This window comes from Actinia tenebrosa, unplaced genomic scaffold (genome assembly GCF_029948245.1).
Source record: "Actinia tenebrosa isolate PJP-AT-01 unplaced genomic scaffold, QUT_ActTen_1.0 PGA_scaffold4__44_contigs__length_22323623, whole genome shotgun sequence".
NCBI classification, from domain to species: Eukaryota; Metazoa; Cnidaria; class Anthozoa; order Actiniaria; family Actiniidae; genus Actinia; species Actinia tenebrosa.
This window is the reverse complement of record NW_028292581.1, coordinates 21,516,570-21,542,678: the sequence shown is the minus strand read 5'-3', so window position 1 is coordinate 21,542,678 and position 26,109 is coordinate 21,516,570. Positions and strand designations below refer to the sequence as shown.

The window sequence follows — 26,109 nt, the reverse complement described above, 5'->3', positions numbered from 1 at the left end:
GCGCATAAAGAAATGTTCAGTAAAGCAACATGCGTACACTCGAACGTGTAAACTAATGTCGAGGGGCAAATCATGCAAGAAGGGACAGTAAAATGGAAATGAGAACCTATGCTTCAATTGATCATCAGTTTTGTAATGCTTTCTATTTCTGAATAGACCATTTTTCTTTAATGCTTTTATCGAACTCCCTCCTTGCTCTCTAAAACAAAAGGTGATAACTTTTTCCTGTGGAATAGGGTATTCTTTGTTGAAGGTAATAGGTGGTCAATAATTGCTCCAGCTCGACAACAACGAGGCCTTGAGGTAAATGCATATGCATAAAGCATAGTGTGTGTACTGCACTGGTTTTAATTAGCTACATGCAATTACTACTAGCCTTGACATGCATGAGAAAAACAGTAATCGGTCGTTAACTTCTGAAAATCAGTCGCCCTTAATACCACTTGCCCAAATCTTGGACGAATATTTAAACAACAGAATAAAAGTAAAAATCAAATGGTAAATCACGACACGTTAAACACCTAATTACCTTCGTATGTAAATTCCCCGTTTGAAACCATTTGATGTTTACGTGATGTTCTCTAGAGAATTGTTCCTTTACCTTTCTGAAATGTATTCATTCGTATTCATGTGGATATTAAAACATTTGAAAGAAACATAATGTAAACATCACTTGATTTGAAATGGTCATTTTACGAAAAAAAAAGGAGGCATTAGGTCTTTGGTTTTTGTTTTTTTTTTTTTTTTTGTTTTGTTTGTTTTGGTTTAAATTTCATGATTTGGACGACGCCAAATCTTTTAAAAATAAGATCGCCTGTTGTCGATGAAAATATGAAACCCTAATAAATATGACAACAATTGATTAACAAACTATTCTATCTAGAAGGTCACTGAATATAATGCGGATTTTTTTTGCTTGCAAGGTTGATATGAAGAGAACTCGGAAAGACATGTATGAAGAAATCAAACACACAAAGTAATCAACAAAATAAAAGTACGGAAAACTGTAAAACTATAAACAGGCAAATGAACTACGACGTAATTGAAATGCTTTCTTTTTTGAAAAATTTCTATGCTTCAAACTCTCAATATTAAATTTATCGAAAATGATCTTACAGATTTTCTTCAAATTTTCTAAACCTTGAGAAAGTACTCATCCTCCAAGATCTCAAGCGCGATTTATAGAAACTTTGGCTTAAAAAAATTGAGACAATGGGTAATAAAACTAACGCTTAACAGCACTCTGAGTTTAATATTACTTTCCGAATTCAGTTAAAACATGATTATTCAAAAAATCTCATCTCTCCCTTAAAGGATCTAGAAGATTTTTCCCGTCTGCGTATTTGCAATTTGAAGTTAAAGGGTAACGCGCCCAGAAAACCCCATCGAACCGAGCAGCATGAAGAAAAAGAGCTACAAAGAAGCTAGCTGCTCGTTAAGCGCATAAAGAAATGTTCAGTAAAGCAACATGGATACACACGAACTTGTAAACAATTTGCTGACTAACGTCGAGGGGCAAATCATGCAAGAAGGGACAGTAAAATGGAAATGAGAACTTATGTTTCAATTGATCATCAGTGTTTTAATGTCTTTTTATTTTTGTATTCTTTGTTGAAAGTATTAGGTGGTCAATAATTGCTCTGGCTCGCACACAACAAGGCCTTGGGGTAAATGCATATGCATAAAGCATAGTGTGTGTATTGCGCTGGTATTCAGCTCTAGCTACACAATTATTTTAAATATAAACGTTATACAGCAAAAGATACATCCTGCTCAATGCTTTCCACGGGAAAACCATTATCACTTTTTAGGGCGCTTCGAGGCCGGTTTCGTCGCACTATGATCCTAATAAATTATTTATTGTTTTTGTTTTGATTTAAATTGAATGATTTGGATCAAGCTACTAAACGCCTGTCGTGGGTGGATATATGAAAGTATAATGTATATGACAAAAATCGATTAACAAACCATTCTAATTGGATTCGTAATGAGGATTTATTGTCAGTGCGTGCAAAGTTGAATCCAAAAAGACGTATGAGAAAAAATTCAACAGAATAAAAGTGAAGTAAACGGATGAGTATTTGCTTGTTATCCTTGGTAAAGTGAAGTATGACGCGTTATAGACCTAACTACCTTTGTATAATAATAATAATAATAATAATAATAATAATAATAATAATAATAATAATAATAATAATCTCGAGCTGAAGGTTAATGCATACCAGCAAAAGAGTTATATTCTTATTTTGCTGTGCAATAAAGGAATAATAATAATAAAGGAATAATAATAATAATAATAATCTCTCTACGTATAGGCAATTAACAACTGGCTACTTGAAATTGATTGATATATAAATGATATATATATACAGCGATATGCAGAAATTCTGATCCAACCAAGTATATAGTATATAACTATATCGGGTGCATTATGGGTAGTAGACCCGCGGGATTCAAAGCAGAATTCAAAGTACCAAAGCGTTGGCTGGCGTTTTGCTTAAGATAAGCTACCTTTCAAAACAAACTCCGCTTGTTCAAAGCAGAAATTATATATTATGTATATTGAAATAATAATAGTGATAATAATAAGCTTTTATTTTAACAATGAAAAATAAAAATTTCAATCAATAATTATAACAACACATGTATAAGGATAATAATAACTACTTGCCCAAAGCGCTTATGTATAAGAAATTGCCCATGAATGAAAATTGTTTTGCTTGAGCCATCATTATGCTCAGTCAAAAATTAAAGTAGTTGGTAATGATAATTCCACCTTTTTTGTCTATATAATTACCCATTCCTCTGTAGCTGTTCTATTATTGCTTCGGAAGCCAAGAAGGAAACATCAACCAAGACAACTGTCAAATTCTGATTCAAGTAAGTCCGATAGATATCATTTCTTCTTAGGATTCTTCGTTGTAAAAATATACAAGTTCTCAAATGGGCCCCTTTTTCGTTTGATGATGTAAAATGGGCAAACAAGAAATACAGTATAGTAAACCTTATGTACAACAGTGTGAGTTTTAAAGTTGTAGGCTCAAAGCTATAGCAGAGGATAGGGCCATGCCATACCCTCCTGAATTCTTTTGTCATTTATTGTAAAGTGGTCAGTTTCTTTTACGAAAAATTTAACTAGCTAAACACAAAGCATTTTCATCGAGTAAGACACGCCTGTGTAGATATGCGTTTTGTAAAAATGGGTGCTTAACTGTTTGTCAGCAGCTTTACATGCTCATGAACGTAGAACGTACCTTACTAAGTACGCAAGGATGATTTTCGTGATCTTTTTTAATAGAAAGCAACAATGAACCGTCTTTTGGTTTTTCTGATGCTCGGCGCAGCCTTCATGCTTGTCATTTCAGCTGCAAGCATTGAACAAGAACAAGATTCCCATGGTAAGTTTCTAAAATGGAGACAGAGAGAGAAGAGGAGACGTTATGTATCTTGATATAAAAAATGTTGGTGGACAAGTGAAGCTGTAATGCCAATATTGTTAGAGACCTGGCTCACGGTTAGTTTGGGTGCAAAAATAACAATAACAGTGGAATCAACGCTTTCGAATTAAAACCCGTGAAAGAAAAGCTACCCGCCCCGATTTAAATATACCTTTTTTCCTCCTAGATGAACCGTCATTTAGAGACATCATACAGGGCTACCAAGGTATGATTATGTCTTTTTCTTGAAATTTTGGTAAAGAAATAATTAGCAAAGCGAGGTAGCTTTTCTATAGTCTGTAACACGAGCGCAGTGAGTTGTGCTTTCAATGCAAAGTTTGGGTCATATGCTGACGCCATTCCATGTACATAACAGTACAGACCATAGTAAATATTGTTTACCACAAAAAATTCACTAAAACCGTTTTTTCGACGTTTTCTTGGTGATCAAAACAACCAACAGAAAGAGCGCACGCTCGGCTTATTGGTCTGTCCTTTTATCGACGATGAAAAATAGTGGAAAAATTATAAAATTTTCTGCTTGTGGATTTACTTAAGTGTTTCCTGAGAAAAAAGTAGTTAACGTAATTTAGAAGAGCACTTCTAACAAGCAATTTTATAACTCCCTTATTATTTCAATTTGTCTTTTTTATTATTCTTTTCTGGCTTTATTCTCTTCCTTTTCTAGATGGGAGCATGGCAAAAAGTAAGTAAAGCACCGTTATTGTTTATAGTTTATAGTATCGTTATTGTAAATTTTTTATTTCGCAGTATAAGCCTGTATCAACTCATACGAGAACTTTGGTGGGTTAGGAACGTAGCTTTCCCTCGTGTGTGTATGTTTGTAGTGTGCAAGCCCTGTGTCTTTTTGTTGGGAAGGGCTAGGAAGGTAGCTTTGTTTTGTGTGTGTATATGTACATGTGTCTTTGTCAGTGTTGGTAAGGGGTAAATAGAGTAACGAGTCCGTGAAGAGCACTAATTACATTCTTCGTTAAACCGGGCTTCAGGTATTTTCATTCACAGTTTCCATTCAAGCCTATTTGACCTTTTTCTATGCATCGGTACTCCATTATGAAGCATTTATCGAGGATGTTAGGTGCAAAACTAAACAGTCCCTTCCTCGTTTTTGACCAGCAAACGTATTTTCTTGGTTTTCATCGTTATTTATTGTTTTTTCAAAGACATGATTAATTCACATGCATACTTGTACAATTTGTATTCTTCCAGGGAGAAGCTGTTGTCCTTGCTGGTGGTGTGGATGTCCCTGGGGTCAATGCTGCTATAGTGAAGGCTGCTGATAAGCCCGCGATAGAAACAGTCCCTGCATCTTTTAACCTATAAAAAGTAAAGCCATTTTAACGGACATGGATACTGAATGATTTTGTTCTTAAATAAGCTAGGACAACTATCATAATTCGTAGATAAGAAAAAGGGTTTAATAAATTAAAGTTATAAAGAGACGATGCAAACTGTTGATTTGTGAAAGTGATAGTTAAAATAAAGATACAACCATAGTTAATTAACTATGGTACAACCTTGAATATCTATGTTTCTTTGCTTTGTTGGTGTTTCTAATCCATTTTTGTCACAGACTGCCAAAGAAAATCTTATTAGTTTACGTGTATATCCGAGGACTCAAACGTTTTGTATATTTTATTTAAGGAATATATATATATCGCGCGCGCATGTCTCTGTACTGTGATATAAACACGCTGGGAGCTGTAGAGCACAAAGGAGAAGCAAGCTTAGGAACACGAGGCGTAGCCGACTGTTTGCTGTTTCTTTTGCTTTTCTATTGCTTTACAGCTGTCAGAGTGTTTATATCACAATACAGATATATGAGCATCCGTTTTATATTGTTTTTTAAAGTAAAATATTTGAGATTAACGCGCACGCTGATTGGCTGACGCGCGTGATTTCGGTCCATTTTAGGTCTGCACGAAGTTTCGTTCATTTGTTTGCAAATTCAATCTTAACGTGAACGAAATGCTACCGAAGAAAGGACTATTTGAAAAAAATATAAATTTTGAAAGACCAGAGTTTTAAAATGCATAGTCTGCTAAGCATTCTGGTTTTTCTTGGAGTATTTATTTCCTCCCTACCCTCCATTGGTTCGCAGCAAATAACTGCAGATCCCTGTAGCTTGCTTTTTGAATTTTTACAAATATTTCTCGTTGCTGCAAGGGAGCACGTTAAATATTCGATTGTGTTGGTTTATATTCGATTTTATCGCACCTAATCTAAGATATGACAGGCGTTCCTTGTAGTGCTTGTTTACGTGCGCGCTACACTTAACGGCAGGCGTTCCTTGGTTTAGTCGGGCTAGCGAATTTACTCCGAAAACCGACGAATATCTTGCGAGGAGCGGAGCGACGTGTAATCAATGTGCATAGCAACCGCCTGTGTGCATAGCAATGTGCTACGAGCATATGACGTGGGGGGTGGGGGGGGGGGGGGGGGGGGGGAGGGGAAGAGAAGATAACAATTTCATGTAATTTTTTGTTGCTGTCCCAATTTTTTGTCCAGGATTGTAGATAGATCAACCAAGAGCAATAACTTTCTTTACACAAACAAAATTTTAATGTGCTCCCTCGGTCGCAGCGCGTAAAGAAAAATTGAAAAGGAGCTTATAAAGAATCGGTCGTCGATTCGTTTTCAAGTACCGCATCTCGTGGTCCCACACGCATCTGGTGGCCCCTTGGCCATAACCCCTGAACAAAATATGCTATGGTAACGAAACTTGGTAGCATTGGTGAGACTTGTGTTGTCAATCATCTAAGCACCTGATATGACGTGACGTCATATACCACCAACCATCATCTCGTTATTATAAATTCAGTAAACCTTGCGTTATTCACAAACTCTCCGCTTGAGCTAAATGAGATTACAGAGACATGCGCGTGTGTTTTCTATGCCTTAAATAAGATGAACAAAACTTTTGAGTTGAGCAGGTTTCCTGTTACCTGATTTTTTGAAGCGTTTCACAAAACAGAGCGCGCGAATCTCAAATAAATATTTGGTGCTGAAAACTGCTGTCACTGGGCTTCCTGTGTTTTTATAGAGACCTAATGAAAAGACCTTACTTATTCAATAGCAACTTTGCAAAAGGCCTTTATTAATTGAACCCCGTCATCCCCCGTCATTTGTTTTCTAGAAGAGATATCTCTTGAAAATCTAATGAGAGTTCTTTAGTGGTTGGCGTTTTATGATATCGTGATTGGGCCTCCTGTGTTAACCAGAAAGAGGCTGAGCAACCAGAATTTTCAAAATGGAGGAAGACAACGAAGCTGTGAGCCCAACTGCCGACGGTTTTGACGGTAAAAACATCTTGAATGAATCATTATACCAACTAAATATGTCATTTTTATGTTCATTGTGTGTCATTTTTACTTTGTAGGTTCTAATGAAGTCCAACGCGTTTTGCTTAAACCAGATGCAGAGGTACAAAATACAAATAAAATTGTTTACAAATAAAAGCTTAAAATGCGAGCTTGTACTTTGTACTCATTTTGGCATACTTCGAGCATTTGAAAACTTATATTTGTTTTGTCTTAGTGTTTTCAGACTTTGTATGGATACTAAGAGTCTTTTTGGCTATTATATTTTACAGAAATGTTACAGATTATGAATTATGACAGATCAAAAACAACTAAATTACATTCATTGTCAGAAGTGACTATTGTAGAACTGATATGAAAGAAAATATTTATTGAAGCTCGCCCCTGTAACACTGCAATTGCCTTGACAACTTAACTTCAAGTGCCAATTTTAATTGCCATACTTATTTAAACTTTGCTTATACTTTATTACTAATTTTTAATCTTTAATTAATTTTTTTCGAAGTACGTAGATTTGACTCATGTGAAACTGGAGAAAATTGAAAACTTTGAAAAGTTGACTAGTGTAAAGGTAAAGTCTTATTATATTACAGAATATAAAATATTTGAGATATAATGCTTGTGCTGATTGGCTGGCTGTTGTGTTTGTCAGAGAACAGTTAAGCTTGGCAAAATTGTCAAAAAGCAATTTATAAAAGCTATATGGTATAAACACTCTGTAGAGCACTTGAAAATTGAGAGAAATACTTGGCTATGCCTCGTGTTCCTAAGCTTGCTTTTCTCCTGCTCTACAGCTCCCAGCATGTTTATATCACAGTACAGAGACATGCGCCTGCATTTTATATTCAATCAAAAAACCAAAAGATCTTGTTTGTTGAAGTTATAACTGCTAAAGGTCCATGTGTCATAAAAGGCCTGAGAACCCTACTGTTCCACTATTTCATGCACCCTAACCCCACCATCCCAGGATATTTGGGGATTCGGTGGGGATTTGTTACTTTTTAGCAGCTGTTTGGGTCCCGACTATGTGGGTGATTCACCCATTTTGTCATCCGTGCCAAAGGAATGTGGGGCATTAAGTGGGGATTGGTTTTGTAAATTCCAAGATGGTTGCCATTGTTGCAGCATTTTACTTTCTTATAAAAAACAACTAGTTATGAAAATATTTTGCAAAGCCAAATTTAGTTGCCCCAGGGGGTGGGTCTTGTTTAGCTTTTTACCACAAAATTTCTCCCATGCATATCCCAGGGTGGAGGGGGGGGGGGGGGGGGTTGAGGTTTACTTTGACTGGTGCATTACACAGGAACAGTTTTAGTATCATAGCAAGGATTTGACTAATATGACGACAGCTGATATGCAGGGGCTGACTCTTACAGGGTACCTCATGCTAATGCTATAGCAAACCCATAAACGGGAGAAAATTGATGAAAAAATGGCATCTCAAATAGACAGAAATCAATTTAAGAGCTTCAAGTGAAAGTTAATCCAGATAGATATTTTCAGTTACAAATATATTTTTTATTTCTGCAAAAAAGGACGGGGTTGGGGGATGATTAGATGTCCTTTTCAGTACTCCTGGTTCCTGGGCCCTCCTTTGCCACTCCACCCCTGTTAATGTTGTCATATGTGTTGGTACTGACCAAGAGAAAGAATCCCCATGCACCATCAAGAGTACCCTTTGATGCTATTTTTAGAATCTTTGAAGCTATTTTTAGAATTATTCATTTGTTCATTTGTTTTTCTGCATGGCCATGCTTCGCATTCTCTACACTGTTTGCTCATGTTTTCTTACGTTTTTCAAAAAAAAAAACCATAAGCAAACAGCATAGAGCATGAGCAGTATGATTTTAAAAATAGCATCAAACGGTACCTATGATGGTTAAAAGCATGTATACCAGAGATTCTTTCTCTTAGTTAATTTTCTCTTATACTGACTTGTTACTGACTTAATTTTTTTTGGTTTCAGTCGCTATGTTTAAGAAGAAACAAAATCAAAAAGATTGAAAATCTCTCAACTCTAACAACACTCACTGAACTGGATCTTTATGACAACCAGATATCAAAAATTGAGAATCTCGAAACCCTAACAGGACTGACGTAAGTTTCTGGACAGTAATAAGTACATGGGTTTTTCTCTTAGGTTTTTCTCTCCGGTTTCCTCCCTCCGCAAAACCGAAAACTGATCTTTGAGTTAGCTCTGACCTGACTTTGATCAACCCAGAGGTTGTTTCAGGGTTCAATCTGTGAGTTAGCTATGCCCTGACTTTCAGGGTTCAATCTGTGAGTTAGCTATGCCCTAACTTTGATCAGCCCAGAGGTTATTTCAGGGTTCAATCTGTGAGTTAGCTATGCCCTAACTTTGATCAGCCCAGGGTCGAGGTTATTTCAGGGTTCAATCTGTGAGTTAGACATGCCCTGACTTAGATCAGCCCAGAGGATGTTTCAGGGTTCTATCTGTGAGTTAGCTATGCCCTGACTTTGATCAACCCAGATGTTGTTTCAGGTTATTGGTAAAATTTGAATGTCTTTTTGGGGGTCGAAAATATGTCCCACAATGCACTGCAATGCCATTGGACTGGACCTAAGGTGTTTTCCTCAACCTCAGTATGGCTAATGTAGACTTTCTTTTTGTTCACTTGACTTGCACTTGGGTTTTTGTCTAGCTTTCCAGTTTTCCTACCCCCACAAAAAATAACATTCCAAATCCATCTGCTTTTGTGTAGTTAAGCTTAACCCAGTGCAGTTTCACTACTAACTAGAGCAGCCAAAAGCAGCCAACCGGAAATGCTGAAGTGGCCAAAAGTGGCTAGTGGAAAGACATTCCTGCTTTTCAATTTCAATATCCATCTCCTAGGACATTTCTGTGTGTTGAAACATGTGGGCTATTGTTTTTTTTTGGGGGGGGGGGTGGGGGGTCATTAACCAATCTGATTCTATCAACTGCTTTGATGTGTGTTATCTACTGAAAATATGTTTTCTTTCATTGATATTGAGAAATAAAAAAAGCACCCTCCTAATTATTATGTTCCATGAAGAGCCTGAGTTGGACCCTTTTAGCCTCTAGTACTAAAAGGGTTAAATACAACTTATCCTCTGGCTTGAAGACTAAACAATTATTCCCTGCATGATTGAAGTAAAAAAAAAAATGTTTGTTTATGTTGTAAGTTATTTAATGTTAGACCTGCAGCACGAATGGTCTCAGGTCAATAGTCCATTAGGTCAAAGGCCAACCATGAGTTACCATGAGGGTGAGAGGTCTAATTGTTATAGTAAGTATAAACTGACCAATAAATAGGTCAAATAAATGAACACAAACAATGTTAAAAAATTAAGTTGTATAATTTTATTATTTTGTGGATTTGTTTTTCAAAACTGCTACTTTTCGGTACTAGTGATGTACCACCAATAGACCACTAGTAGCTCAGCCAATCAGAGCACAGGATTTGTGATACACCATTAGTAGGTTTCTACCAATAATGCATAGCTTGTCTTAGAAAACAAATAATTTTTTCTTTCAGGTCTCTGGACTTGTCCTTCAATATCATCAAAGTCATTGAAAATCTTGATGCATTGACAAAATTAGAGAAGCTTTTCTTAGTCCAGAATAAAATCAGTAAGATTGAAGGATTGGATAACCTGACAAACATTGATATGTTAGAACTTGGAGCTAATAAAATAAGGGTAAGATCACCTAGAAACTAAAAATAATGTTATATAATAATAATATAACACTATGTAGTTTTAGTATTTTTACACAAGTGGATATAATAAATCCGGCATGCTCATTGGTCGCAATTTATGCCTTATGCTGCTATATTCACCTACAGGTGAATATGACACTCGCACATGCACACTTGTTAGTCAGTTTGTGACGCTTGCAGAGATAAATAGAATATGAACAAAAAAACCCTCTCTCTCCATTATTTATTAAATTCGGCGAATAATAATTGTTAATTACTAAGGCTATAGTTATTGAATTCTGCATAGTAGGCAGTAAAATCATCTAAGAAAGGGGCACCACCTCCTAACTCTTTGATCACCACCCACTTTGTCAGTTTTGTCGGCAGAGCCATTTTGGGTCCTACTTCATATCAAACATTGAGTGTCGTATTTCCTTGTGTCTGCTAGGCAGACCCACAAGTTAGCATCGTCCCTGTATTCTTGCTCAATTTTCCAAAGTTTTTCTGGTTTTACTTGTTTTTTTTTTTTCTTTTCTTTTCTTCTTCAAAAGTGTACATGTCGAATTCGTCATAAAACAACGGCCTTTTTGTTTGCCGCTTTTCCGCACGATCCAAATATGGAATTAATCATACCATCTATGGAGTGAGCTTTCTCTGCTCCAACTATAAAAATTACATTGATACTACAAGGTGGAATAAATACTTTGTTGAACTCATTCATTTAATAACCCATTATACTATGAACTGTCTCATTCCTAGGTGCTTGAGGGACTGGATAACTTAACCAAACTACAAAGCTTATTCGTTGGGAAAAACAAGATCACATCTCTGCAGGTATGAGCCACCAGGCATTATAACCAAGATTTTATAGATAATCATAAGCATGTACGGCATTTTTCTATAAAGTTAACATTTTAAGCTTCAACATTGTCAACATACTTAACAATACAGGGGCAGTGGAACCGGGGGGGGCATGTGCCCTGCCACAAAATTTTTGGGGGGGGCCTGGACCCCCCATAAAATATTGGTTCACATGAAATATAAATGCATAGTTTCGATTCTTATTACTGTTATTGAGTTATTGTTGTGATTTTTTGCAGTTCCCCACCAGACGCCTCGCAGTGCCCCTCCCCCCCCAAAGATTTTGAGTTTTTGCCGCCCCTGCAATAACTTTAAATTTATATAATTCATTTAACTTTTTAATTTAATTTTTGAATTTTATTTACAGAATTTGGATTGTCTTGTTAACCTGAAAATACTTAGTATACAGGTAAGATAGCACCATTAAAGAAAAACTTCAATGACCCTATGCGCTCACTACCCCTCAAGCCTAGCTGGCAGGGTTCTATTTAGGCCGATTTAGATGGTAGAGTGACCACAGTAAATCCGTGAAACTTTAGTAATACTAAATAGCACAATTTCATGCAAATTCCATTGTTTTCTATTGTTTAATTAACACTATTTTGTCTTATTTAGTAATTAGTGTTACACGGATTAATTGCTTGCACTCTACGATTTTCGCCTACAACTATCGTATACAACACGCTCGCGTCTGTCGTAGGCGAGTCGTAGGGTTGATTTACACGCTACGACTCGAGTCGTAGGATGGCGCAAGCATGTTGTATACGATAGTTGTAGGCAAAAATCGTACCGTCTAAACCGACCTTTTGACAAATAAAACCGCTTTTTCATGCTTCATTAAATAATAAATTACAGCACTTAGTGTAAGAAGAAGCACAAGCCAAGGGTGTCAAGTGCTTTTACACTTCTTGAGTGTTTTCGGCATTTCCTAAGTGCTTTTTGTGAGCACTCATTTACAAGAGTTACCAGGTTGACTGACTACTTTATTAATACAATTCCTCTTGTCTCTACGTCTACTTTACAAGCAAAAGGCTTACTACTTATTTACTCTAAACCCGTACGAATTTCCCACGGTATGCTACAAAACTTGCATTAATACTAAGTAAATATATAAATAAAAGAGAGAGATAAAAGATTATAAGATTAAATTAATTAATTAATAAGATGCAATTTTTTTCTGGTCAGTAACATTTATTATTGAAAAGAAAACAAATCCATTGTAGTTTTCAATGGGTTTTTTCTTACGCTTTATCGGTTGTCAGCAATCGTGCCCCTTTCACCAACTCAAAGCAGCACAGTTCTCAACCAATCATGATGCACATACTAGTAAGCTATATAATCATTTTGGAGACGCTTCATTTTTTACAGGCATGGGGGGAATGGGGGAGGGGGGATGGGGGAGGGGGGTGCTGGTGCGATTTAGTGGGGTTTGCAAAATATATAGAATTCAAGGGGGGCCTCCCCAAGAATAATAAGCTTAAATAGGAAATTTATTTTAAAAATTATCATTGTTTTTTTAAAATAAATTTAGGTTGGCGAAAGGGGTCATACATTTTTTTACCTAGAGTACGAAAAAATCCCATCAGCCCCTCATGCCTATAAAAATGAGCGTTCCCTTGATCGGGTTGGATAGAACAGTGTCCTGCTGCATGGAGGTCGCACGGAGGGAGGCTAACGAGTGTGCTTGTTTTCACAGAGTAATCGTATAATAGAACTGAAAGGACTTGACTGTTTGGTGAACCTAGAAGAGTTGTATATCAGCCACAATGGAATACAAGAAATAAAAGGGCTAGATAATCTGGTGAGTTTTTCTTCAAAAAAAAACTTTTTTCTCGTATTTCCGAAAGAAAGTTGACGAAACTATACGTTTAATGGACTTATTTCAGGGTCCGCAGACACTGAAAATCGCTAAAATATTAAGAGTAAAAAGTTATTTTCCGAAATTACCAGTTACACCTACAACGTGCAGTGTTTTCGACAAAAAATGAGTATTATCAATGAGTATTATCAATGAGTATTATCAATGAGTATTATCAATGAGTATTATCAATGAGTATTATCAATGAGTATTATCAATGAGTATTATCAATGAGTATTATCAATGAGTATTATCAATGAGTATTATCAATGAGTATTATCAATGAGTATTATCAATGAGTATTATCAATGAGTATTATCAATGAGTATTATCAATGAGTATTATCAAGAAACTCGCAACCAGAAAAATCTTTTAAAAATCTGCTTTTCGACTTGGAACCGGAAGTCGTTTTTCTTACGAATGTCGTCACTATTTAAAAACAGCTTTATTAGCTGTGGCTGAACTTGCGCAAAGATACGAATCCTTCTTTTTCTCGCGAGAGATGGGAATACCTCGTCCATAGAAAAGGAATGCCGTTCTTCCCTCCTCAGTTCCTTGCACCGCTACACAGTGAACAAAAAAAACGTGCTGTAAAAATGTTTGTCATTTCTACAAGGTAATGATTTTTTTCTTCTCGTTGTTATCGCGACAGGTGAAGCTGACTACCTTGGACTTGGCAAACAACAGAATCTCAAGAATAACAAACGTTTCACATCTCGTTAATTTGGAGGAATTCTGGGTAAATAAGCAAAGAAATGGTATTCATGGTTCCGACTCACCATAGTTACCGTTGTTATGTCCCACAAGCTCAACAAATTAACTAGAATATCTTATAAAAACTAAAATTTTGATTGCAGTAAAAAGATTATAAATTGTTTCAATCGTTAATTGCCTCCTTATACTTGTTGTTTGTGGGACAAGATTTTAATTCCACTGATGGCCGACAACTGATGGCAACGGTGATTATAGACGGACTTTCTCATAATTACTTTTCTGTACTCCGCGCAACCCGCTCTCGATAAATATCCTTAACATTTTATGTAACCCTGAAACAACCTCTGGGCTGATCTAAGTCAGGGCATGGCTAACTCACAGATAGAACCCTGAAACAACCTCTGGGATGATCTAAGTCAGGGCATGGCTAACTCACAGATCAAACCCTGAAACAACCTCTGGGCTGATCTCACTAGTTGGGTAACTCACACATCGAATTGGAGTTTAGGCTGTTCATAGAATTTGTGGAGGGAATAAATAATCTGGAGAAAAACTTTCGAAAGAAGGGAGAGATGAAACTTTATCCACATGAGTACGCGATTCGATCTCTAGACCCCAAAGGCCGTGAGAGGCGAGTGCACAATAATTTCAAATGTAATAACCATTTCTGTTAACAATCTTTTGTCGTACGCAGTTTAATGATAATAAACTTGAGCATTGGGAAGATCTTGATGAACTGAAGAACTGTTCAAAGCTGACCACGATATACCTGGAAAGGAACCCCATCTACCACGAAGCAGGGTCTGCTTACAGAAGGAAGGTCAAACTAGCTTTACCAGGACTTAAACAGATTGACGCTACGCTATGCCAGTAACATAAATTTGTTTCGCTTTTTACTCTAAATTAGAGATTCACTTTTAAAGTTGTTATCTCTATTCTGGAGAAATTTATACTAATTTGTGTAGTAACATTTTTGTATGAATGAGACTCTCTTTTTCCCCCGTTGGTTTTCGTTTTCATTCAAGATCACCTCAGTTTATTGAGAAACAGCCTCCTTTTTTACTCGCACAATTAAGGGCAGCGCAGTTTATTCAATTAAATACCACGCTTTCTGAATGAAAGGATATTTGTGATGGGGGATCATGAATGACCTTAGGTACCGGTCATTATCTACAGAGAGGGGGGGGGGGGGGGGGCTGGTGGAAATGAGAGGGGGGGGGGGGACCAAACAATTTTGTGCACTGAAAAAGGGTGGACCAAAAAAAAATTGTGTAATAGATACCTTTTTTGTTAGACACTTGTCCATTAATTTTGGGAGGGGAGGGGGATCAATAAAATTTGCGTTCTCTATGAATGAAGGGGAACCAAAAAAATTTGAGCATCACATTTTTCATATCTCATTTCCCTGTAAATAATGAGCGGTCCCTTTATAGACCTTTCATCATATTGGTTCCAGGTGGAGGTTGGACCTGACAAATACACTATATTTATCAACACATCAAGTCCAACCTCTACTTGGACTTGAAGCGAATTCAGGAAAGGTCTAATTTGTTCTTGTGCGCATAATTGTATTGAAGAAAAAAGCCCATAAGTGTTCATTTAATCGTGAATAGCATAGCTATTAAAATGAATATAAAAAAACATTGGTTTATAACAGCTCGTAAGTCTTGATTTCTAGTTATGTTAGTCATTCATAGACAAGAATGCACTTTTCGCGAGAAGGAGAAGGCAGGAAAAAAAACCAAAGGCATTTTACCACTGGGCTGCCACAGGAAACCCAGTAATAACGTTCTTCAAGGCGCACATCTTCAATGTAATATCTAGTGCGCTGTGAAATCATAGTTAATAGTTAATTAACTATGGTGAAATAGTCCTAAATAGTCCCAATGGTATTTTCATTGGCTTCTAATAGTTTATCAGTGTCATTTAGTACGATCTGGTGGTGATTATAATATATTTTCGTCGATATAATTGTTGCACTCAACTGTTTTCGCTGCGAATAAAAGACCATTCGATAAAAAATTGTCCTATTTGAAAAAAAATTGTCCATTTAACATGAACCTTCAATTCTTGGAGTGCAACCACATGACTCAAAATCCCTCGAGATATAAATAACAATGAAAAACAGACGCCATTTAGGATGATCTAAGGAGAGAATGATCATGAGAAATGCTTTATTATCGATCGTCAACCAACATTCAATCGGCACTAAAAGAAGTCTGGCCTGGGGAATTGGAAATTTTTGGCTATCGCGTCACTGTTGAAGAATGCTATGCATTCATTACAATTCTGGATCCACAAAGACATTGAAGTGCTGGTAAACCACAGAACTTATAGTTTATTGATATTAACTGAACAGTAACAATAAAACTCCTGATCATCAGGAACTATATTTTTGGCAGTCAGACTGATTGTCTGCAATAAAGCCTGTAGCGAGATGACGTTTTTACCCCCGTCTCTAGACCATCATAATCCTTTTCACACTGCTTTTGTTCTTTAAATATGACTATTGTTTCTGTATTCTCTACGGAATCAAACATCAGTTTTAATATGAAAGAATTTTAAAAAATATTAATGTATAGAGTCGTGAGTAAAACTTCATCTCGCTTCAGTCAGGCTTATAAATATGATGAAACTGGGTGTTGCTAGGAGATGCTTGATGGGTCACGTGACCTTTTCCCGCCATACTTGGGAAAGAAAAGAAAAAGTATACTTGGATATAAAATTTTGTAGAATCTTGTGTGCGCTTTCAGAGTGGTCACTTGGATATGATTAATGACCGGAAGGAGAAGATTGCTTAACCTAGTGTAAGATTTTGCATGACTGAAACGGCGGCACGGTAGCAGGTATGATTTGGCAAGCTGAGAGCATCTAAATTTATTTTCTTATTGCATAGCGCGTTTACAATAAGAATGTTTTGAGGGAGAGGTCAGGCTACGTCAGCTAGCAGTACGGGTCGTATCTTCCCAATAATGATCCTTGGTCGGGCCAGACCAGATCAAGTAGTACCATTTTTGACTTTTGTCTAAGCATCATTACCTTTTGCCAGATCAGCAAATCCAAATCACAAAGTGAAAGCTAGTGACCACATACTGAATAATTTATCTTATTTTTGGCTTGCTCATCGTCTAAATATCATGGTCAGGTCTGGTCACGTCAAATACTAGGGGTACAAAGTTCTTCCTAACATGGTTTTTTTCCCCATTCCTTTTTTATCAAAATTTCCCCAGTATTGAAGAATATTTACACTGTTGCCCGATCAGCAAATTTAAATCAAAAGCTAATGTAAATCACCTGACAAAAAAATAAAAATTATGGCAGCGCTGATAGCATATCGATGATGTCACCTACAATATGCAAAAAAGGATCTTTGTTTTTGTCCATTGTGCCGTAAATCCTGAGAATAGGCAAGTTCACATGTCTGGAGGTATAAATCCACCAGTTGGGGATTAAGCTTAACGTTAACTAATGAACAAAACAGGCTAGCTGGACGTCGAGGTAAGTTCTTTTTATCTGTGACTGCGTTTTATTAGAACTGCGTTTCATTAGAACTTTAGGTTTTCAAAACCATTATAGTAAAGGCGAGTTGTTTTCATAGTGTTTATTATTATTATGTAGTGTGGTGTGTAGCTGCATGTTGTCTTATCCGATGCAATGTCAAACACATTATTAGGCTTTACCGAAGAAGTTTAAGAAAACTTTCATATATTTATAAATACGAAGTATGGTAAAAGTTTCCTTCCGGCTCGTGCAGTAAAGAAACATGCATCAAGATCAAACCCCCTCGCATTCGGCAAAAAAGCTATAGCAGTTATGTTTTGATTGTCGTTTTAATCATGTAAAAAACTATTTACCAAGTAGAAACAATCCAAATACAAACAAAATACTCGTGTTTTCGTGGCTAATTATTATTTTATCGTTTCATTTTGTTCAATATCAAATTGATTCGTCCATAAACAAACTGAGCACGTGGGTTTTTCACGCGTCTTTGTCTCCAGGGCACTACTTCTGACGCTCTTTTGGACAACAACTTTAGTATGCCGAGTATAAGACTAATAATACTTTACTTTAGCGACTTGAACTGCACATGGAGCTTCGACAGGTGGTCGGTAATGCATTTTGAATCTATTGTCTCGCGTCTATCCACCTGTTGCCCAAGCAATCTTTAATAGCGCTATAGTCTTCAGAGATTTGCCATCAAATCGAATTTTAGCTATTTCCTCTAATCCTCTGGATAAATTGTAGCATATAATTTGCAGTGTCCTGTGAATCTTAGATTGTTGTGATTTTGCTTCTCAGGAATTTATACCATGACCTCATCGACTCTCGTCCAAGCCCTACCGGGGAATCCCCAGTCCCCTTATGATATCATTCACGAAAATAGAAATGATGTCATGTCATTGGCCACCAGTACTTGCGGTGTCCTGTCGCTAGGTAAGCCAGCAGCATTAGAAGCATTTATTGTTTTTATTTTCATTTCAAAATCCTAAAATTGAGAGCGGAATAATAAAAACAGGATAATTAGCGAGAACTGAAACTTGTATCTCGAGCAACTTTGTCCTTTGCTTTGTGTTGCGCTAACAATATCTTACAACATTCTTTTAGATAAAATCGATTGAGGTAAAAGATTAGTAAACAGGAAAGTTCGGAAAAATAGTGCCAACATCTAAGAAAATGATGCTCACTCATTGTCGAATGTAGTTAAGATGTAAAATTTATATGCAAATCGCTATGTGCGGGTACTTGGATAGTTGACGCCTTAAAGCTTAACCTAAAATGCCCATGCCCGGCTTCGTATTAGCTCAGGAAACAAATCAGATTTATTTGGGAAATTTCAATTGATCATCAGAGAGGATGCTGAAGTTCAGACGAAGGCCAGGACAAAGTTAGTTGACTGTCAAGCACTTCTAACTAATTATGTATATTATGGCAAATAATATTATGACCAATCAGCCGCTTTTCAGAAACAAACCTTAGAAAAACTAAAGTATAATTTGAAATTTCTGACCAAAGTTGAGCTTGCAAATTGCCGGGCTGGTCTGCTTTGAAATGCCTATCACATTAAAAGTGTCTTTACAAAAGGTTTAAATTTGCTTTTGAAAAAGTTATCATTTGCCGGCGCGCCGGTCCTTCTTGATTGCTCTTCGTGAGGAAAATCTCCCGCAAGGCACTTATATATATATGTATTTATTTATCTTCTAATAACTTAACCTTGAAAGGCCGGTCCACTGAAAACCTTGCTGAAGACAGAGATTTTTTCTGCTTTGGTGGTGATCGTGGTCCAGAAACACTGGGAAACGACTTCGTAAATAAAAGTGATGTGTGGCCTACAACACCGGCAAGAAAACATGCAACTATAATCAATATTGTTGCTATATTCCAAAGGTAACTGCTTATACATGTCAAAATTAAATTTCCCACTCGATCCCACTTCAGTTTCCTTCTTTTTACTTTACTCCGCTTTTCTTCCTTTTCCTCATATTCGCATTGTTCTCGGATTTCCGTACAAATGTACTGGATGACTTTAAATGAACTATTTACTTGGTTTGTTTAGTTAGTTCTCTAAATACAAGTAAACTATCGTTTTTCTAACTTTATTGAAGCTTTTCTCATTGCTGTTAAGAGAGCTAACTAAATAGATCTATCTAAATTTTCTCTTTAAACTCAGTGAATTTGTATGGGAATCCGAGAACGATGTCCGAACTTTTTGGTGACCGTAACACAATCCAACAAAGTGTTTACGTGACGGCTATCGTCGAAAAGGTGAATTGAAGCCGGTTTCCGATTTCCCTTCCCTAGGGGTAGCCGAATGACCATAAAAGATGGGTGAATGAAAGGAAGAAAGGAAAATCGGGACAGGATAGAATTCAAAAGTTGTCTAAATTGTATCAGGCTACTTGGACAAAGACAGAATATTTTTGCCAAAATTAGCAATAAGCTCGCACGAAGCAACCAGGCGAATCACTTGCGAACAACTTGATTGACATTTGAGTAACATTACAATATCAAATAAAGTTAAAAAATCGATTCCGGAAATGTGGTAATCAGTAGAAATAAAAACGAGAAAGGAATGGCATGCAGGTTTCATTGTTGACGTATTTCCGGTGACGTGACCACCCTGAAAACGAAGCTGGCCGTCACGCGGCCGTCAGTTTAGCCATCATTTTGTAAACAAACTGTTGCCCTTTAAAAAGTGTATCTTGATATAATTAAGCTAAATTTTTGAAGTTTTGTCACGATGGGTAAAACGTGTATTGTATTGGGTTGTACGAACAAAGATTCGGGGAAACATAGGAAAGAAAATGTGAAGTTTCATCGGATACCAAAAGAGGAGCCCAGGCGAAGCATGTGGATAAAAGCTATCAACAGACGAGAAGAAAACAACGGAAACTTATGGATTCCTTCTTCAGACAACGACAGAATTTGTAGTGAACATTTCGTTATAGGTAAGCTGATCATAAATCGTAATTTTCCCCGTGTATTTGTGATACAGAGTACGCAAAAATAGTATAGAAATGTCTATCTATGTCTATTTATTTCGTGTACAGTTTACGAAAACAAAGTCTTATGTTTTTGTTTTGTTTTGTTTTTTGTTTTCGTATGAGTGAACACGTTTCTCTCAGGAAATATTTAAAAAGGGATTAAAAATATCTACATTCAAAATATTTTTGTTTAAATATCGCTCAAAATCTCCTAAGTGCGTTCATTATCGATGTAAACAATTTGCAATAATTTTTTTTGTGTACTAGGAAAGAGTGATAATCCAGAGAGCCCAGACTATAAACCAACGATGAACATGGGATATTGTAAAGGTTCAGAAACTGCCAGCAGAAGATTTTCTAGAATTTCTAAGCGAAATTATAAAAAGTCACTTGAAGATTTCTTTGCTGAAAGATCAAGATCGACAGAAGCCAGCAAACGACGGTATGATGATGATGTGACACGTACAGATACAGAAATGGCAGCAGGCGCTTTATTGGATTTGTCAGAAAATAAAGAGAACAACAAAGGTAGGAAAATGATATCTTAGCTTATATTGTTAAAATACATTTTTTTCTATACAATTTCTTTGTAGAAAAAGTTGTAATAAGTTTTATATATTTTAAAGTTGTTTATATTAAAATTCAGTAAAAATAATATATAGTATATTTTTATTCACATATATTATATTTATTTTTTCAGATCGATTTATACATAATATTTGCTTGAAAAGATTAGCAGAGTTGAATATGGAAAAGAAGGAAATTTTAAGGGAGTTGGCACGTCTTCAAGAACAGATACACTCCTTGACTATTAACAACACACCAAAAATGAGGGCCTCAACACTCGTGAATCTCTCCACCAATCCAAATGAATCTACTCTTTTCTATACTGGCCTACCATCTCATGATTGCTTTCTCTGGTTAAGTAGTTTCCTTGCAGATTCCTTCCCGTCATCAAATATTCTTGCTTCAGCTGATATTCTTCTTTTGGTTCTAATGAAACTTAGGCTAAATGCACCTCATAGGGATTTATCCTACCGCTTTGACATTTCTCCATCTCTGGTAAGTTCTCTATTAGACAGTGCTCTTCCTGTGTTTGCAAAGCAAATCTGTTTCTTCATTCACTGGCCAACAAGAGAGGAAGCAAGACGATATCAGCCGCAGTGTATCAAAGATACCTACCCTAGCTGCATTTCTATAGTTGACTGCACTGAAGTTTTTATAGAATGCCCAGCAAACTTCAATGCAAGATCTGCCACCTACAGTAACTATAAGCATGCTAATACAATAAAGTTCTTGGTTAGCATTGCACCATCTGGTGGTGTATCATTCATATCACGTGCATATGGGGGGAGGGCTTCAGATAAAGTCATCAGTTTAGAGTCAGGATATTTAGATTTTATTCAGCATGGTGACACTATCTTAGCTGATAGAGGTTTTTTGATTGTGGATGAAGTGTTGTCTAGAGGGGCAAAACCCGTCATTCCTGCATATCAGAAAGGAAAGGAGCAGCTTAGTGCAAGAGAGGTGGAGAAGAGTAGGAGAATTGCTCACATTAGGATACATGTGGAGAGAGCAATGGAAAGACTAAAGAACTTTCGAATTCTATCTGGAAAAATGAGCTTGAACATGGTTCCTCATGCTGACAGTATAATGACAATTTGTGCTGCAATTATGAATATGCATCCAAGGCTAGTGAACTGAATAAGAAAACTGTTAGCACAACAGTTATGCTGTATAGTGGATTTCTTATGATACAGTACAAACACTAGAGTACAAACACTAAAAGTGTGCAATACTTTGCAGTATTTAGTAGTAAATAGTGCTAATTAAACAATAGAAAACAATAGGATTAGAATAATTTAGCAGTATTTAGTGGTATTTATGTTGCACACTTATAGTGTTTGTACTCTATAAGTGTGCAACATAGTACTAAATGCTGCTTAACCATATAAATTCTAATAATGTCATCTATGATTTATTAGATATTGAAAGTATTGCAAACAGCTTTAACTGTTTTTACTCTTACACATACTGTATGTATAATATGTGTGAGCAATGCCAATGCTAAACCAAATAATACGTTTTCCATATGTAATAAATAGAAGAAAGTTATTATGAGCTAGAGCCAAGAATATGTTGATACATGTGATAAGAAAAACATTTTTGTAAAGCAAAACACCTATTAAAGTATGTATCATTGCAGATTCATCTTCACAGCATCGTATGTCTATAATGTCATTCCTTTTTCTTCTTACAACTAGGACAGAACCATTTGCCAACAGGCTTCCTCTTAACATTTACACATTGATAGTGAAACCACCCAATCTTACATTCCTCGTTGTCACAAAATATCATCTTTCCATACTCTGGTTCCTCACACAGACACCATTTGGTCTCATCCTTCTTGTCATGTCTGTTTTCCAAATGTTTGTCCATTATGTTCCTTGTAAGAATCTCTGGAATAACATGTTCAAGTAAAAACAATGAACAGCGCTCAAGCAACAATTTACAAAAATCTATATCCTTAGGCAATCTAACAATTACCATAGAAACTTCATCTGGACTGGGAAATGTCATTACAACAAAATCACAATAATTACAATTAAATACAAGCATTTGAAATTGAATTTGTGTGTAGTATCTGTGATTTCTAGGAAGCTCAAGATTTTCATCTAAACAAAAATCTGAGTGATGTGCAGCTTCTTCAACAGTTAGAGCCCTATATTTGTAAGGGCACTTTATTTCAAGTGTGCCCTCTCCGCAACAGTCACAAGATAGTACGCCATCTGCTGTTGCCCCCATGAATGAATTTGCGGTGCTGATTCTAAACCCAGATTTATTACATGTGAAGTTCTTGTGGTTGCTGGATTGCATTTCTTGTAAATATTCTTGAAATGCGATGCTTTCATTGTCTAGCCCCCATTTCACAGCATCCTTTCTGCTAAGATCATATGACTTGTAGCTCATTATTCTTGTAATGAGGTGGTCAGGGGGTGTTGTCTCTTTTCAGACCAATACATCATGAGCTTTAGTACCTGTGATCCTTCCCTTGCGGTGATCAAACCATAAGGGGCTCACATTCTGACATTTGGTGAATTCAAAAAGATTGTCAATTTGATGTTCAGTAACAGAATATGCTAGAAAGGTTTCTTGTACTTTATTTGACAGTTGATGATCAGTAAGGGACTTGTTTTCTTCATTATAAAGGCTTGTTAGTGTGACAGGAAAATTATTCTCAGACAGTTTCTCAGATGTTGTACTTTGTTGACAAACACCAGGCAATGGAGGAATGAGGTTAAAAAAGGCGGCATAAGGGCAGATTTTGTGAAAAGAAGTAAGTGCAGAGCTATCTGGAAGTGGATCCCTGCTGGATGGTGTAAAAGATTCCACTTTTTTCTTTCTGTTACTGTTGACTAACCCTTGGATGTTATCGACAGTGGTTGGCTTAATCTGAAACAAAATACAACAAAAATTCTTACAACATGTACAGTGTCCTAGCTTAATCGTAAATCTTTACTTCTAAATATTTTAGGCAATCGATTGATGTTTTTACCAGGGTTAAATAAAGAAGCTTCCTTCCTTCCTTCCTTCCAAATTGAATGGATTAGATACTCCAATTCGCTTTTTTTTGATTAGATTTGTACAAAACTGTGTGTGTGTAAATACCATATATACCTCTTTTTTGAAAACTTTATTCCATTTGCAAGCTTCACTGGTCACAGATGTTTTATTGATTCCATATCTAACGCCCAGTTCTACCTTAAACAGCAGGGCTGCAATATGACTACAAGCTTCCCCTAACCTGGAAGAAATATAATTAAAATCATGTCATAAATTGCATAAAAGACATTTATAATATTATTCACTTACAAATTACTACTTACCCTGCAGCACATGTACAATGGGCACAAAATATGTCTGCACTGGTTTTGTGTAAACAGACCCACGGCTGATGAGCTTTTTCCTTCGTTCTCATGGAGGGAAGAACTCCGGCTTTTAAAAAACAGTAGGGTGCTTCTTTAACATCAAACGCTTTGACTTCCTCGACGTGGCCACTTTCGACATATCTACAAACCGGTAAGCGGGTGCAATAAAAAGTACGTAAGTTACTTAACTTTGCGAAATTTATCACGAAAAGTTTAGGATTTTGAAAGTCAAAGCAATCTTTTAAATTCCAAACGTGACACAGTGTAATTCATTTAAAGAACCTAGTTCAGTTGACTTGTGCTGTAAAAAGTAACGCAGCTTCAAGACAACAATCTTGTGTTTACATATGCAAATAATATTATCACAATAACTGTCATAAACAGCCAATTAGCGACCGCCATATTGCTCAAGTCGCTTGACAAGTTCACGATAAAAATGACCGAAAAGCAATATTTTGAAAACTTTGTTAAAGTTGAGATAAATTTTAAATAAAGCTTTTAGGTTTGCCATAGAGGTTGATTAATTTACGACTCCATAAAATTCATTCAATGCTCGGTATAAAAGCCATCTATAGACTAGAGGCGTACGTTGATGGGGTTGATATTTGTACAAAACAACTAGTCTTTTCTTTAAAAGCTTATGTACTGGCAAAACAGTCTTTTGCAGTAATACCAACAAAAAAGTATTTAGTATTATAAACTTACCTATATGCCTCTAAGCTCTTGTATGCTTTCATTGATTTTTTTGTCAAAAATAGACGGTGTTTCTACTAGGTACGTGTAAATCTGTCCAAAGTCCAGGTCCGGCCAAAGAGTAGGGTCTGTCGACCAATTTTCATCTTTTATGATGTATGGGTCCGGTAAAATAGTTCCAGATACACCAAAACTTAATTTTTTCCGGTACCGTTCTTTTGCTTCTGATGGCATACCCATTACATATAAAGAAAACGAATTCTTAGTGTCCTTAGCCATAGCCAAGAGACGGCTTTCCCCAGCCGTCAAAAATTCCACCGCGCGTATGAGTCCAAATTTGACGGCCAGCTTCGAAATGCACGAGCGGATGTGACGTCAAAAAAAGATTCCATGAAACCTGCCATAAAGCCGCCCGCCAAAGCCGAGCGTGACTCAATAGTGTGAGTCAGTACGTTACGTACAGCGGTCTCAATGTTAGGAATGCTAGGAATGTTATCACGTGACATGTAGTAACGACAAGCCGTAGACGCTTTCTTTATCCATACAGTAAAACTTCACCAATATTCCTCCACGAAAACTCACTTTTTATCTCATTTTATTACCTCTACGTGGAATGCAAAGCTATTAACATGCATGCAGATAACGGAGTTTCGATTCGGGCTGCTTTTAACGGGTTAGTTTGCTTTATTTCTTGGAGAATTGTGAGCGCTATTTTTGGAGCATTTTACGTCGCTAGTGTTGTATTCTTCCTTCCTTCCTTCATTTTTATTGCATTTAAAATTATTTTTTGGCTTCAATTTTCAGTGATATAATGTGCCTAAGCATGGACCCTCACATAAAGATGTTAGACTTCGTTGACGAGATGAGGGATATATTTAAGTTTGGCGAAGAACAAAACTTCACGATGAAGTGGTTAGACGAAGAAGGTAAGACTGTTGTTAGTAAGCTTATTGTTAACTTCCTAATGTCGAGAATTTTTCCTAAACAATATAATGGTTTCTATTCAATTTATACTTATTTGCGCTACTGTTTAACTATTTGCATATAGAAAATAATAATTTTAAATCATGAAAGTCTTAATTGTCATCAAAACAATTGATGGAAAAAAATACACTGT

At 36.4% G+C, this 26,109-nt stretch overlaps 6 protein-coding genes across 6 annotated transcripts in view; 5 read left to right on the top strand and 1 right to left on the bottom strand.

Annotated features, from left to right (window-relative positions):
- LOC116304663 (delta-actitoxin-Avd2b 2) overlaps window positions 1-4,978 on the top strand; it is a 45,157-nt gene extending 40,179 nt beyond the window's left edge. Inside the window, exons 2-6 of the mRNA XM_089036917.1 lie at window positions 2,812-2,880; window positions 3,299-3,398; window positions 3,625-3,663; window positions 4,126-4,143; window positions 4,665-4,978. Of these exons, the coding sequence (XP_088893043.1) occupies window positions 3,308-3,398; window positions 3,625-3,663; window positions 4,126-4,143; window positions 4,665-4,735 (219 nt within the window). The 5' untranslated portion in view covers window positions 2,812-2,880; window positions 3,299-3,307 and the 3' untranslated portion in view covers window positions 4,736-4,978. The remainder of the gene's footprint in view (window positions 1-2,811; window positions 2,881-3,298; window positions 3,399-3,624; window positions 3,664-4,125; window positions 4,144-4,664) is intronic.
- A 1,719-nt stretch (window positions 4,979-6,697) lies between these two features.
- LOC116304666 (uncharacterized) lies at window positions 6,698-15,009 on the top strand. Its single transcript, XM_031714425.2, has 10 exons — window positions 6,698-6,754; window positions 6,835-6,878; window positions 7,281-7,346; window positions 8,742-8,872; window positions 10,294-10,456; window positions 11,215-11,289; window positions 11,684-11,725; window positions 13,013-13,117; window positions 13,827-13,913; window positions 14,583-15,009. The coding sequence occupies exons 1-10, from the start codon at window positions 6,706-6,708 to the stop codon at window positions 14,760-14,762; spliced, it is 942 nt and encodes a 313-aa protein (XP_031570285.1). The 5' UTR covers window positions 6,698-6,705; the 3' UTR covers window positions 14,763-15,009.
- Window positions 15,010-16,815: 1,806 nt separating this feature from the next.
- Window positions 16,816-19,915, top strand: LOC116304655 (uncharacterized). Its single transcript, XM_031714415.2, has 5 exons — window positions 16,816-17,386; window positions 18,188-18,322; window positions 18,738-18,773; window positions 19,108-19,273; window positions 19,688-19,915. The coding sequence occupies exons 2-5, from the start codon at window positions 18,199-18,201 to the stop codon at window positions 19,716-19,718; spliced, it is 357 nt and encodes a 118-aa protein (XP_031570275.1). The 5' UTR covers window positions 16,816-17,386; window positions 18,188-18,198; the 3' UTR covers window positions 19,719-19,915.
- A 76-nt stretch (window positions 19,916-19,991) lies between these two features.
- On the top strand, window positions 19,992-22,575 carry LOC148907474 (uncharacterized). The gene is made up of 3 exons (XM_089037128.1): window positions 19,992-20,334; window positions 20,638-20,898; window positions 21,071-22,575. Exons 1-3 carry the CDS (start codon window positions 20,127-20,129, stop codon window positions 22,072-22,074), a joined length of 1,473 nt encoding a protein of 490 aa, XP_088893254.1. The 5' UTR covers window positions 19,992-20,126; the 3' UTR covers window positions 22,075-22,575.
- A 136-nt stretch (window positions 22,576-22,711) lies between these two features.
- Window positions 22,712-25,376, bottom strand: LOC148907473 (uncharacterized). Its single transcript, XM_089037129.1, has 4 exons — window positions 25,005-25,376; window positions 24,258-24,440; window positions 24,049-24,175; window positions 22,712-23,823 (listed from the first exon to the last, which is right to left on the bottom strand). Exons 1-4 carry the CDS (start codon window positions 25,034-25,036, stop codon window positions 23,380-23,382), a joined length of 786 nt encoding a protein of 261 aa, XP_088893255.1. The 5' UTR covers window positions 25,037-25,376; the 3' UTR covers window positions 22,712-23,379.
- An 80-nt stretch (window positions 25,377-25,456) lies between these two features.
- Window positions 25,457-26,109, top strand: part of LOC116303250 (protein kinase C iota type) — a 34,321-nt gene continuing 33,668 nt past the window's right edge. The window contains exons 1-2 of the mRNA XM_089037124.1: window positions 25,457-25,665; window positions 25,797-25,918. Coding sequence (XP_088893250.1) covers window positions 25,622-25,665; window positions 25,797-25,918 — 166 coding nt within the window. The 5' untranslated portion in view covers window positions 25,457-25,621. The remainder of the gene's footprint in view (window positions 25,666-25,796; window positions 25,919-26,109) is intronic.